Raw genomic sequence first — 12,634 nt, forward strand, 5'->3', positions numbered from 1 at the left:
GCAGCTTTAGTTAGAAGTACTATTAGTTTATTCAATTATTTTACTAGTGTTTAAATGCAAGTTTAAAGTTAATAATGAAGTTTTAAGAGCGACTTTCTAAATAATTTCAAAATTACTTCAACCCGAAACGGTGAATTTAAGCAACTTCATAATCAAAATCGAATTTAATTTTTAAAATATCGTTCGTAAACACCCTTACTCGGGCTTCAACTGAACCGATATCCTACGAAAACCTACCATATACTTTCTTCATGTTCTTCCAGCACTATTTAATTTAACCTCCTGCCCATTACTCTGGAATGTATGCATAAAACTGATTATTGTTCTAACAAAGATAAAGGCCTTGAGATATAATATTCATTTGATATTAAAGGGTAATAATTATTGACAGTGTGAAATTGAGAATCATATGAAGCACTATCATATGATAAAATACATGATCTATAGTATCATTTATTGTTTAAAAAAATGTTTGGTGATAATAATGGAGAAAATAGTCAATTATTGGGTTTAACAGGGAAAAATTACCTATTTTAGGCCACAATATAGAGATATAAGGACATCCTAAAAATATAGGGAAGACTGGTGGGAAGACTGAAAGTTGACTTTAATATTTGTAAGTTTATTAAGTTCCCAGTAGCACATCGGTATGTGTGAATGCTTATATCGCTAAAAACTGGGTTGTGATACACATGGTAGGCACATCACAGATATTTCATTATGTAGCTTTCCGCTTAATAACAAATAAACAAACCGAAATTATGGAAATATGTGGCGTATGACGAACATTACACTATGACTTTCATCATCCCACAAAAAGAAACTTCTTTCTCTTCGCTAAGCCTTGCTTATTACATGGTTAATGTTCGATCTTGCCGAACTTCGCGCTCAGAGTTTGGTCGATTTTTCTTCCACCAACTACTCAACGTGGAATTTCCCGCGCTATTTCTTCTTGGATTTTGGATCTTGGGTGTTAGTACGGAAAAGGCCGATAGACGTCGTCTCTGTTCTTTACTGGTGACTACCTGTAATAGACAGATCCAAGGTAAGACTTGAGAACATTTAGACTTAGGCCGGTAATTTCACCAATTTCTTGATTAGCTCTTTGTATTGAATGTTGTAACAGGCAAAAACATAAAACTACTCAAGATTATACTATATGTGCATCTCACCAGTAGGGAAAGGTATATAAACATATCGGTAATTTGAGTGTTAAGCTTCATGTTAAATCGATAAGAATATACTATGAACATTTGTTTAACAACAAACTCTTGTGAAAATTCCTGTTTGCACGACGCTGAGACTATGGGATTGTTACATTACTATTCAATTAGAATCAAACAATGTTTCAAACTCTCTTATTTACCTGACCCAAAAATTTCTGGAATGCTGTCTCCACATTTTGAGCTTCTCGCGCAGCAGAACATTCGTAGAATAAACATCCGGGATAGAAAAGCGCTACGCGCTGACCTTCTGCAGAGCACACTGCTCTATAAAAAGTTAAAAACAAAAAAAAAGAGACAAAAAGTATAAAAATTAATCTATAATTACTGAAAAATAATAATTTTTAATTCATACTTTTACAATTAACGCTAGTGAAATATTTATTTATTTATTAAAACAATTTGATGCAGAATTGTATAAAAATTTGTATGAAGAGTTGTATACGATTTGCATAATAAGCAAAACAATAAAGGTAATAATTAGAAAACATATTTTCATGTTTATAGATTGCATGCCAGGGACTGAAAGACTTCTTTCGTCACAATGTCTTATAACATAAGAAGATATGGAAATTGAAACCGAGCAAGCAGCTTCGAACTCGTGACTTCACTTGATGGTCAGATGCTTTGACTACTTAAAATACAGTGATTCAGTTTTCAGTTTTTATTTCATTAGTTTCAAAAGGACTAAGTTCAGCACTTTGTTGTTTATTTGGTTTGTTGTTTTGATTTTAGCGCAAAGCTACACGAGGGCTATCTGCGCTAGCCGTTCCTAATTTAGCAGTGCTAATTGGGCTATTCTTTTACCAACGAATAGTGGAATTGACCGTCACATCATAACGCCACCACGGCTGGAAAGGCGAACATGTTTGGTGGGATGGGGATTCGAACCCGCGACTCTCAAATTGCAAGTCAAGTGCTCTAACCAGCTGACCATGACGGGCCAATTCAGCACCTCTAACTAATGTTAGGAAAAATATAATTACGAAAATAACGAATGATTACGGAAGCATACGATATTTCCTTTGAGAATGGTTATAGAATAAAAACGGAAAGTAATACATTCACAATCGTTCATCAAAAGTAAGGGGAAAAGATATATATATACAGCCATAAAGATGGTCCGTAGAATTTCAATTGCTATTATGCTGGTAAATATTTTGATGTACATTCTAGACATTTCTCGAGATTGGACATATTAATGTTTAACTGTTAATCGTTTAATGATCTGATTTAGAAAATTCGACAATAGATTTGATTTATGGAATGGCTTGGTTGTTGTTAGGCTATCTGTGTTACGCCCACCACGGGTATCGAAACTCAACTTTTAACGACGTAGGCTTGCAGACTTACCGTTGTGCCAGTGGGGGGTCAGGTTCACTAGGACCGCTTTCTCCCTCTGTTACTGTTGTTTATGAACTTACAAATGCTATATGGTTATTAACGATATTAATAAACACTAGTGTAAAACACTGCATTGGAACATTGATTTTACTTCCCTCTTCAGGGCCACTTACGCTCTCCAAGTCAAGTCAAAGTCCTCATCGGTTTTTCGGTCTCGACCTTTGGAGGAATCAGGTACATTTTTGACCTCTTCCCTCCCACTGTCTTGTAGCACTAAACAATTCGGGTTTCAATTCCCCGCGGTGATCACAGCGTACATAGTCCATTGTGTAGCTTTGCGCTTAAAAATATAACAAACATACCTTCACTGCTAATAAATTTGAGAAACATCTTTATTCACGACTGTTAAAAATGGTTGGATTCATCAAGACCATACTTTATGTTCTAAACAAGTCTAACTGTAAAACAATTAAAATTCTAGCGAAGTACATAGATTTTTCACATCAGGGGTAAAATACATATAGCAACAAATAAAGTGAACTTATAGATACAAATCGACCTTTCAGTAGGATAAAAATGTGCATTTTCTTAAATGGAGAAAAAAAAATTTCGATCACCTTTATTTTTTGCAGTGCAGTTAATAATATACTGATCTGAAAATATTTTCTTGCTCTTTTGGGTCAGTTGCGTAATTATGCCCCCCGCAATTGCAGAGCGGAGGCGAGCCAAAAAGGGGCTCGAATCGTAACTACAATTACAGAAAATAAATGTAGGGAATCCAATTACTTTTTATTCGGGAGAGGGGGCTATCCTTTGTATTTGGATTTTGTGTGAATCGAACATTTTAACATTTTTAATGTATATTTTATATAAGGGGAAATTAGAGTGATCTTTCCTGTTACCGATTTCCATACAAAAACAAAATAATAATGTTTTTTTATTACACCTGTAATGAACAAGATCGTCTTTGTTCCCAATTAACGCCACTGGTGTCTGTCCTTCTTCGCCAAAGTCTTCCTTGAGCAGTTTTAATAGTTCACGAGCTTTCACAAAGCTACGTTTGTCGGTGACCGAGTAGACAATAAGATATCCATCTGCCCCTTCCAGTAGCCCTTTTGATTTCAGTGATGTATAAGAGTCCTGACAAATAGAAAAGTAAATACAACTATCAAACTTTAGTTATACATTATTATCTTGGGTCTCTTTTACAGCATTATGGGTGCACTATATTGATACAGAATCAGTCGTTATAATTTAAATGTAACTTAATGAAGGAATTCAGACAAAAAGATAGACAGTGCAAAAACACACAAGAAAAAAAAAGTGAGGCAAAAGGATTGTTTGTTTGTTTGTAGTTATGCACAAAGCCACAGAATGGGCTATCAGTGCTCTGCCTACCACGGGTATCGAAAACCGGATTCTAGCGTTGTGCCACTGGGGGCGAGACAAAAGCAAATAAAAACAAAAATAAAAGAAAGCATAAGAGATATATACATAAAATAAAGCATAGAAGATAAAACAAGAAATAGGCTTAGTGATATTCTATATTGTTTTGAATTTCGCGCAAAGCTAGATGAGGGCTATCTACGCTAGCCGTCTCTAATTTAGCAGTGATATACTACAGGGAAGGCAGCTAGTCATCACCATCCACTGCTAACTGTTGGGCTACTCTTTTACCAACGAATAGTGGGATAGACCGTCACATTATAACGCCCCCACGGCTGAGAGGGCGAGCATGTTTGGTGGGACGGGGATTCGAACTCGCAACCCTCACATTGCGAGTCGAGCGCTCCAACCACCTGGATGTGACGATATTCTTTATTCAAACAATAAAAGTTAATTGAAAACGTCTAAATGGTTCAGGTTTATGCACACACATAAAAATTAGTTGTTGTTTTTTTTATATAGATCGAAATTTAAACTTTAATAAACACATATTGTGAACAAATTTCTATAACCTCCCTAATAGTTATCGAATATATCTGTAACTTTGTAAACTGTTAACATTTGAAGAAGGATGATTTATTCCGGAACACCACTAAACACTTTTGACAAAGCCTTGCTATTCGTATATATAGCTAGTTGGTTTCGTTATATTTATCTATGGTTATTTCTCATATAATTTATTCGTTCTTTACTGCCTTTAGAATAAGGTACATTCACTTAGGCGTAGTTATTATAGGCTGATTATAGTTGTTTAAATTAACATGCACGTCATATAACTTTGTAAGTCTTCATGCATGGCTTTCCTTTTGTCACCTTTCTTCAAAGAATGGAAGACAAACAGAGAAGTTGGCACATCGAACGTAGCTTCGAGATAAAGAGCAAGCTTATTATAGTTTAATCTTTTGGTAAACAAGCTTGATGTTTGCATTTAATGTAGTAGATTCATAATCACAGACTTGTATAGTTACCATTTCAATGGGTTAGCGGATGAGATTGATTACAAGCCCTTAGGTATTGAAGCCCCGACTAATCAAACAGCACATAAACAATTGATACGACTGTATAAAATTGTCTACGTTTTAGAACGTAAATAACCACTTGATACGCATGGTTGCTAATTGGTTAGCTGATTGGTTTGTTTTTAATGTTAAACAAAGCTACACATAGGCTATCTGGCTCTGCCCACCACGGGTATTGTAACTCGATTTTTAGAGTTGTAAGCACACAAACTTGCCGCTGGGGGGATTGATTGGTAATAAAGCGTTGTATTGTAACGAACAATAACACGGAGCTATAGGAAACTAAAACCGATTATTCCGCCTGATTATGTGGTATTAAAAATAATCGTCTGATTATGTAGTACTTCATGCACTTTTCTTGGGCACTTAGTAGCAGAGCCATTTTATATTCATCTGAGTGGGACAAGAATCAATTTTGGTAGCACAAAAACTTTTAATATTCATTGTTTGTTTGTTTTCCTTGAATTTCGCGCAAAACTACTCGAGAGCTATCTGGGTTAGCCGTCCCTAATGTAGTGGTAATAGACTAGAGGAAAATCAGCTAGTCAACACCATCTTCCGCCAACTTTTGGACTATTCGTTTAACGAATAGTGGTATTGAGCATCACATTATAAATCCCCACTGCAGAAAGGGAGAACATGTTTGGTGACGGGGATTCGAACCCGCGATCCGTAAATTGAAAATCGAGCGCCCTAACCACCAGGCCATTTAATATTCATCTGAATGGGTCAAGAATCATCTTTAGTAGCAGACTTTGATAGTCATCCGTGAGGAGTAAGAATGATTTTTGAAAGCAGAAGAACTTTTAATATTCATTCGAGTAGAGCAAGAATCATTCATTCTTGGTAGCAGAAGAACTTTTAATATTCAACCCTGTGGAGTAAGAAACATTCATGGTAGCAAAATAACTCTCAATACTCATCCAAATGAAGCAAGAATCATTCATGGTAGCAGAATAACTCTCAATACTCATCCAAATGAAGCAAGAATCATTCATGGTAGCAGAATAACTCTCAATACTCATCCAAATGAGGCAAGAATCATTCTTGGTAGCAGAAGAACTTTCAATATTCATTCGAGTGGAGCAAGAATCATTTTTGGTAGTAGAAGAACTTTTAATATTCATCCGAATGGAACAAGAATGATTCTTGAAAGCATAATAACTTTTAATATTCATCCAAGTGGAGCAAAAATAATTTTTGGAAGCATAATAGCTTTTAATATTCATCCGAGTCGGATAAGAATCATTCTTGGTATCCTTTTAAAAAAAACAACAACAATATATCAGTTGCCAACTTCATTCGTTTTAGCAACTAGCCTACTGGTTAGCATTCCGCACTGGATGGCCACTGCCAAACTCCTCAAGCTTATAATTATATTCGAAACATTCATGATGTCAGAAAAACATGTAGGCTCAAAAGTCTTATTATAATACGATAAAAACTCTGTAACGCAAGCGCTTTCCAAAGGTCCACCTTTCGAAAGTAATCGAGTTATGGGTTTTTATCGTTTTATAGTAGATGAAATAATAGTGTTAAAATAATCTTATTTACATTAGGTACTTGGTGTTTAGAAAGAACATAATGATAAATAAAGAATAAAGTAGAAAAAAAAAGAGCAGATTTGGTTGATGTCAGTCGGTTGCCTCCCTGGCCTGTGCACTAACACATTTGCTGCGACAAGACTCTATGACTGAAAGGGGGAGAAACCGAACTTTGGTCGGTGCTAAATTAGGGATGGCTTTATCAGAATCATAGAGATCTCTTTCCTGGTCGTTTAATCCATCGCATGCGTAACTTGTCATTAAGATTAAAAACAAAGCAATCGAATAGAATGAACATTGGCTTTTAAAACTGGTTAAACATAAATCTCGTGTGATTAATGATGTTCAGTAAAGGTTGGCTTTTAAATTTAACAAATGAAGGTGAAATGTAGAGCATATTTTAGAGGACTAATGTACAAAAGTAGCTCGGGTAGGAAGGACGATGCTTTCAAAGCATTCTGCCTTTCGTCCTCAGATCACCTTGTACTGGTTTCGTAAGAGCTTATACGGTATACGGTGGCTTGTGAAACGTTGTCTTCCAGGATTTCCTAAACAAGTATCGCCTTGAACTAGGCAGTTGTTGCTCATTTCACCTTTGTTTGTTAATCATGAATATTCTTCCTAAATCATCTAGAAACTAATTATAAATTATTTAAACACAAGTTTCATGTAATAGAGGGCATTCATTAAAAGTTACCTGTTAATCTTTCTTTACAAACCAAGTTGATAAAAACATTGAATGTTGTTATGAGTTATGATTATGTATGGTAGTTCCCTCAACAAGTAATATGTTTTTTTTATTGGTATATTTGTTGTTTTGTATGATTTCAGAAAACCTTACTTGTTAAAAAATAGGCAGTTGAATTAGAAAAACTGTTTTTGTTATAATTTTTTTAGTTAAAAAACAAATACTGCGCGATTTTCAAACAGTATTACATCAAACTGGAACTTGTTAAAATGGCACTAATATTAAAATTATATATTTTACGCTTATAATTATTTGGTCTTATCATTTTAGTTGGTTATGAGCAAAACGAATCAGACCTCGCCCTCACCCTATCTGTTAGTGAAGTGGAAGTTTAAAGGAGTAAAACTGTTCAGAGTATTTGTCTCAGTTTTACGATTATACTGTTATTTCTTGACGTAAAAATAAATATAGCATTTCCTTTTTAAATGATCATTTGATTTATTACTACACTTTTTATTGGTTGGGTGATAATAACCATATGCAAATTTTTCCTTAGCTGCGAGTATCTAAATATTTAGTCCACATAAGTGTGGAATCATGGTGTAGATTATTGTTTTATTTACTATTAATGAAAAAACTAGCATTGTAGTTTCATAAACGTTATAGGCCAGTAGGTTTGGGCGCTCGACTCACAATCTGCGGGTCGCAGGGGTCGAATCCCCTTCCCACCAAACATGTTTGCCCTTTCAGACGTGGGGGCGTTATAAGTGATGGTCAGTCCCACTATTCGTTGGTAAAAGAGTAGCCTAAGGGTTGGCGGCGGGTAGTGATGACTAGCTGCCTTCCCCTAGTCTTCCACTGCTAAATTAGGGACAGCTAGCGCCGGTAGCCCTCGTGTAGCTTTGCGCAAAATTCATAACAAACAAACAATTCATAAACGTTATAACAGTTAACATAATCATCATTTAAAAAAACTAAATTTTATATGAAACAAACATATTGACTTATATATATATATATATATTTGTTTCCATTTCTTTTTTCCCTTTTCTTACAATTTATATAAATCTATAATTATATTTTCATAATGTTTTATCCCTAATTTACATTTTTTCTTGTTTCCAGTTTTGTTTTTCTTTTTTCCAATTTATGTAAAGCTATAGTTGTATTTTCCATCACATTTGCCCCCCCCCTCCCCCAGTGGCACAGTGATATATGTCTGTGGACTTATACTATTTCAAACCGGGTTTTGATACTCGTGGTGGGCAGAGCACAGATGGCTCTTCTTATAGCTTTGTGCTTAATAACAAACAACAAACCGGGTTTCGATACCCGTGGTGGTCAGAGCACAGATATCCCATTGTGTAGATTTGTGCTTAACTTCAAACAACAACCATCACGTTTGTCCCTCATTTATATCTACCAAAATAATCCCTTTCTTGTTATGGGTCTATGTAGAAACCATTGCGTGTATACTAACTAAAATGAGTTAAATATAATTCAAAAGGATACTGTCCTTAGCACGTTTGTTCATTTATATTTCTTGTATTAAAAAGGGTGAAATATGTTGCATTCTTGAATATTGTTGCTAGATTACACGACACTGTTCTATAATCCAGTGTCTCCCTCAAGCGGTATTAAACAGAAATGAATTGAGATTAATCTCTAGGCAACTGCACATTTTCTGAGAATGTAAGAGAATGTTTATTATCAACTAGTGTAGTAGTGCCATTGTCACTCAGCGTACTTACATATATGTACTTTTACTGTTATATTATTTACAAATGAAAACAGTGAACTATGTACATAATTCTATTTTGTAGTTTATAATTTTTACCGATTTGTATATAAGTTTTGATATGTTTGTTTGTTTTTTGTTGAGCACAAAGCTACACAGTGGGCTTTCTGTGCTCTTCCCACCACGGGTATCAAAGCCCGATTTTTAGCGTCATAAGCCTTTAGACTTACCGCTCAGCCACTTGGGGAGATCAAGTCTTGAAATACAGAAAGCCAGTCGTTTTCATTGTGGTAAAAAAATGTCACGTAACAGGAATGACTGGGCGTGTGGTCTTAAAAGGATAAAACTTTACTTTTCCAAAGATGCGATAAGCTAAATGTACATTCATGAAATTCTCAAGACACTGTAGCTTAACGTAGAGAAGCACTAACATAGTCGATAGGATTAGGGTAGTTCCCTCCTATAGTAGGGTGTCAACCACACTGTATTCCTTGAAGTTTCAGAGATGTAGAAAAAAACAACAACAACAATAAAAACAAACAAAAACAAATGTATCATAAATCTATGCTAAACGAAAACCTACGCTTTCTGTATCTTTGTGTAAAGTGCAAGACTCTAGAGATAAATATAATCATGTTGGTAATGTCTGACACAGTTTTTACGTGAATTTATAGGAACGTTCTTATAAACTGATTTCATGTAAAGGATAGATATGGCTTTTCTTGTAGACCGTACCTTTTGTTGTGAGATCTCAAAACTTAGAAGTATATCACTTTAATATTCATGGTACTTATTTTACCAATAATAGAGTGATTTATTTATGTAAAGTGCATGAATAGATAAATTTGTTTTACTGATTGTTAAGCTCAGTAAATACCAGATCCGTTCTTCGTTGTCAGAGTTAAAGTATAGTGAACATACGGCTTATTTTGGTTGTAAAGTATTTCCAGTAATATAGACAGTAAACAATAAATGTGAAACAAAAATATATGTATTTTCCTGTCTTTTATCGTAAGAAACAACAAATTCAAATATTTTGTCAAGAACTTTTAAATTCTTATCACAGTTATATTACAGATTTTGTGTGTTCTTAAAATCTTCAAAGACAGGATACACGCACATTATTCTGATACAGTCGTTTTTCGCTACAGTATCCCAGAAAGTGTCATTAATAATTAACTATAAAAGCAAGAACTATAAATCTAATGAAATATTATGAAAAAAATTAATGTTAGGAGACGCCTTCTGGTGATGACAACTTAATAATATGATGTCACTTAGCATTGCATCCATAGCAACGCGCCCCTGGTGTTGGTGACGTAATCCTATTATACCACCTAACAATGCTCGATTTATGCTACCTTGTCGAAACTGGGTCCTGCCCTCAGGTGGTGCATGTTTACTTCCGCCTCCGTAGTGTCACCCTATACTACTTCTGTCTTTTGTAGCAAATTTCGAATTTCTTGATAATTTAAATTGTGATCAATGTTATTGGTATAATTTCATTATCATTAAAATATGATACCTATTTTGCATTTTTTTTAATATGAGTTTTGGGTTCATGTACATTATACCAGAAGATTTGTTAGTTGCGATATTAATATTTTTGAAAATAAACAACTTATTTCAATTCTTTTAAAAACAACACAAAATAATTCATTAAAAGTTAACCAGTTATTTCATGTACAGAAAATGTAGACCAAATATATAATCAACAAACAAACAAACACCATAGAAAGTTCTAGAACTTGCTAGTTATCATAAAGTTATTAATTGTGGCAGCAGTTACTTGTCTTACCTTTCCGGAAGTGTCTGTAATTCGTACCGGAAGTATTTTGTCGTTGACACTGACGTTTCGCTCGTAGCAGAACGAAGTACAATGGGAATACTCTGAGAGGAATTTCTTTGTGAGAAAACGAACCACCAAAGCTGTAATGAAGTCAAAAAAATGATCAGCTCCCCCCCACCCCAAATGTAGAAATCAATATATTTTTCATTTAGAAAGTAACCGAATGCTGACATATCTCATCACACATACGATTCATGTTCACCACAGTCAGAAGCAATAAATAAACAGTTTTATTGTTATAAAGAGAGGGATAAAGTAACTGGGATGTTAGTAGAAGATAAACTAAATCATTAAAGAGACACTTTTTTAATGGGTTTTACTCCATGATCGTAATTTTTTCCACTAAATTGGCTACTTTGCTACAGTCATCATCAGGATATTGAGCCTACATTAACACAGGAATTTGGGGACGTATAGAAATCAGAATGTTATGCTAGACAACATTTAAGATAACATTTGCTTTAGCCCCCCCCCCCTCTACACCCCCAGTGGCACAGCAAAATGTCTATGGACTTATACTGCTAAAAACCGGGTTTCGATATCCATAGTGGGCAGAGCACAGATAGCCCTTCGTGTAGTTTTGTGCTTTATAACAAACAACAGCATTTGATTTGCTTTAAATTAAAAAAAAATGCTTATGAAGCACAATTATACCTTAATTAATTTATTCGACAGAAATATTTCGTTGCGTTTCAGACTTAAAAGTTTTGTCACTAATTTTAGTTGGTATTAAGATCTTTTAAAATGACAAGAGTCAGATGCCGTCTGCATCAGAAGTTCAAACGATGAATATTATCACGGACATAAGAACAAAATGCACAGTTATATACACAATAACATATCTTCTGTTGAGATGTATTATTATTTTAGCATAAATATTTTCAAATAGTTGTTTTCTCGAATGTATAGCCATGTTACTTTACTAGGTAACAGCAACTCGAAAGCAACAATAACTAAGTTAGGTCCTTTAAAGAAAATTAATCACGTAAACGTAGAGTGAGATAATTTGACGTCACGGTCGACTAAAGAAACACGAAAAAAAGCTGTGACTTTGTTAAACTTTCCCTCATTGTTTTAGTTTTTTTACTGCCACTTAGATGAATGACGTCATATAAAGATGTATCAACGTAAATAGAATAACTGTTGAAATCTAACACACTTAGAATTTAAGGTTTGCGATCTAAAGTAATGGAATTGCTCTTTTTTTTTCTGCTTATTACATATCCGATTTTTTCGTCACTCACAGCTCACGTTACTTAAAATATTTATTTAACAAGTCCAATAAAATATTTTGAAAATACTGCAGTGGCTTATAATGCGCGGAAATATATATCTCGTAAATATTCGATCAGACTTCGACTTTTCTGATATTGAAATTAGTGCAACACTCCTTTCAAATAACGTTCGCTATGATTGATTTAGAATAATCAAACATTCCATTTGGACACACTATATCAAAACTTTGTGATGATCACCGCTTGTTAGTCAGCTCACCCCTTTTAAGCTGAGGGACTCTAAAATACGAGACTTTTTTTGCTTAGTTACCTGAGTGATGGTTTGTTTCATACAGGATATTCGTTAGTATGTTATTGATAACGTGACTTATTTAAACACGGTTTTACTGAGTTTCCTAAGGAGCTACTTTTGCAATGCAGAACTACGTGTGTGTGTGTGTGTGTGTGTGTGTAGGCCCCTTGAAAATGAATACTTCACTTTAAAGCTTTCTAATAATTTTGAATCCTTGGCCAAAATCTTGGATCCGCCACTGTCTCGTATTTATTGT

The 12,634-nt window shown here is 34.5% G+C and overlaps 1 protein-coding gene across 1 annotated transcript in view; it reads right to left on the reverse strand.

Annotated features, from left to right (window-relative positions):
• Nucleotides 1-523: 523 nt before the first annotated feature.
• LOC111088739 (ras-related and estrogen-regulated growth inhibitor-like) overlaps nucleotides 524-12,634 on the reverse strand; it is a 16,036-nt gene continuing 3,925 nt past the window's right edge. The window contains exons 2-5 of the mRNA XM_022399620.1: nucleotides 10,801-10,931; nucleotides 3,514-3,707; nucleotides 1,367-1,490; nucleotides 524-1,025 (exon numbers count right to left, since the gene is read on the reverse strand). Of these exons, the coding sequence (XP_022255328.1) occupies nucleotides 852-1,025; nucleotides 1,367-1,490; nucleotides 3,514-3,707; nucleotides 10,801-10,931 (623 nt within the window). The 3' untranslated portion in view covers nucleotides 524-851. The remainder of the gene's footprint in view (nucleotides 1,026-1,366; nucleotides 1,491-3,513; nucleotides 3,708-10,800; nucleotides 10,932-12,634) is intronic.

Source organism: Limulus polyphemus, unplaced genomic scaffold (assembly GCF_000517525.1).
Source record: "Limulus polyphemus unplaced genomic scaffold, Limulus_polyphemus-2.1.2 Scaffold102, whole genome shotgun sequence".
NCBI classification, from domain to species: domain Eukaryota; kingdom Metazoa; phylum Arthropoda; class Merostomata; order Xiphosura; family Limulidae; genus Limulus; species Limulus polyphemus.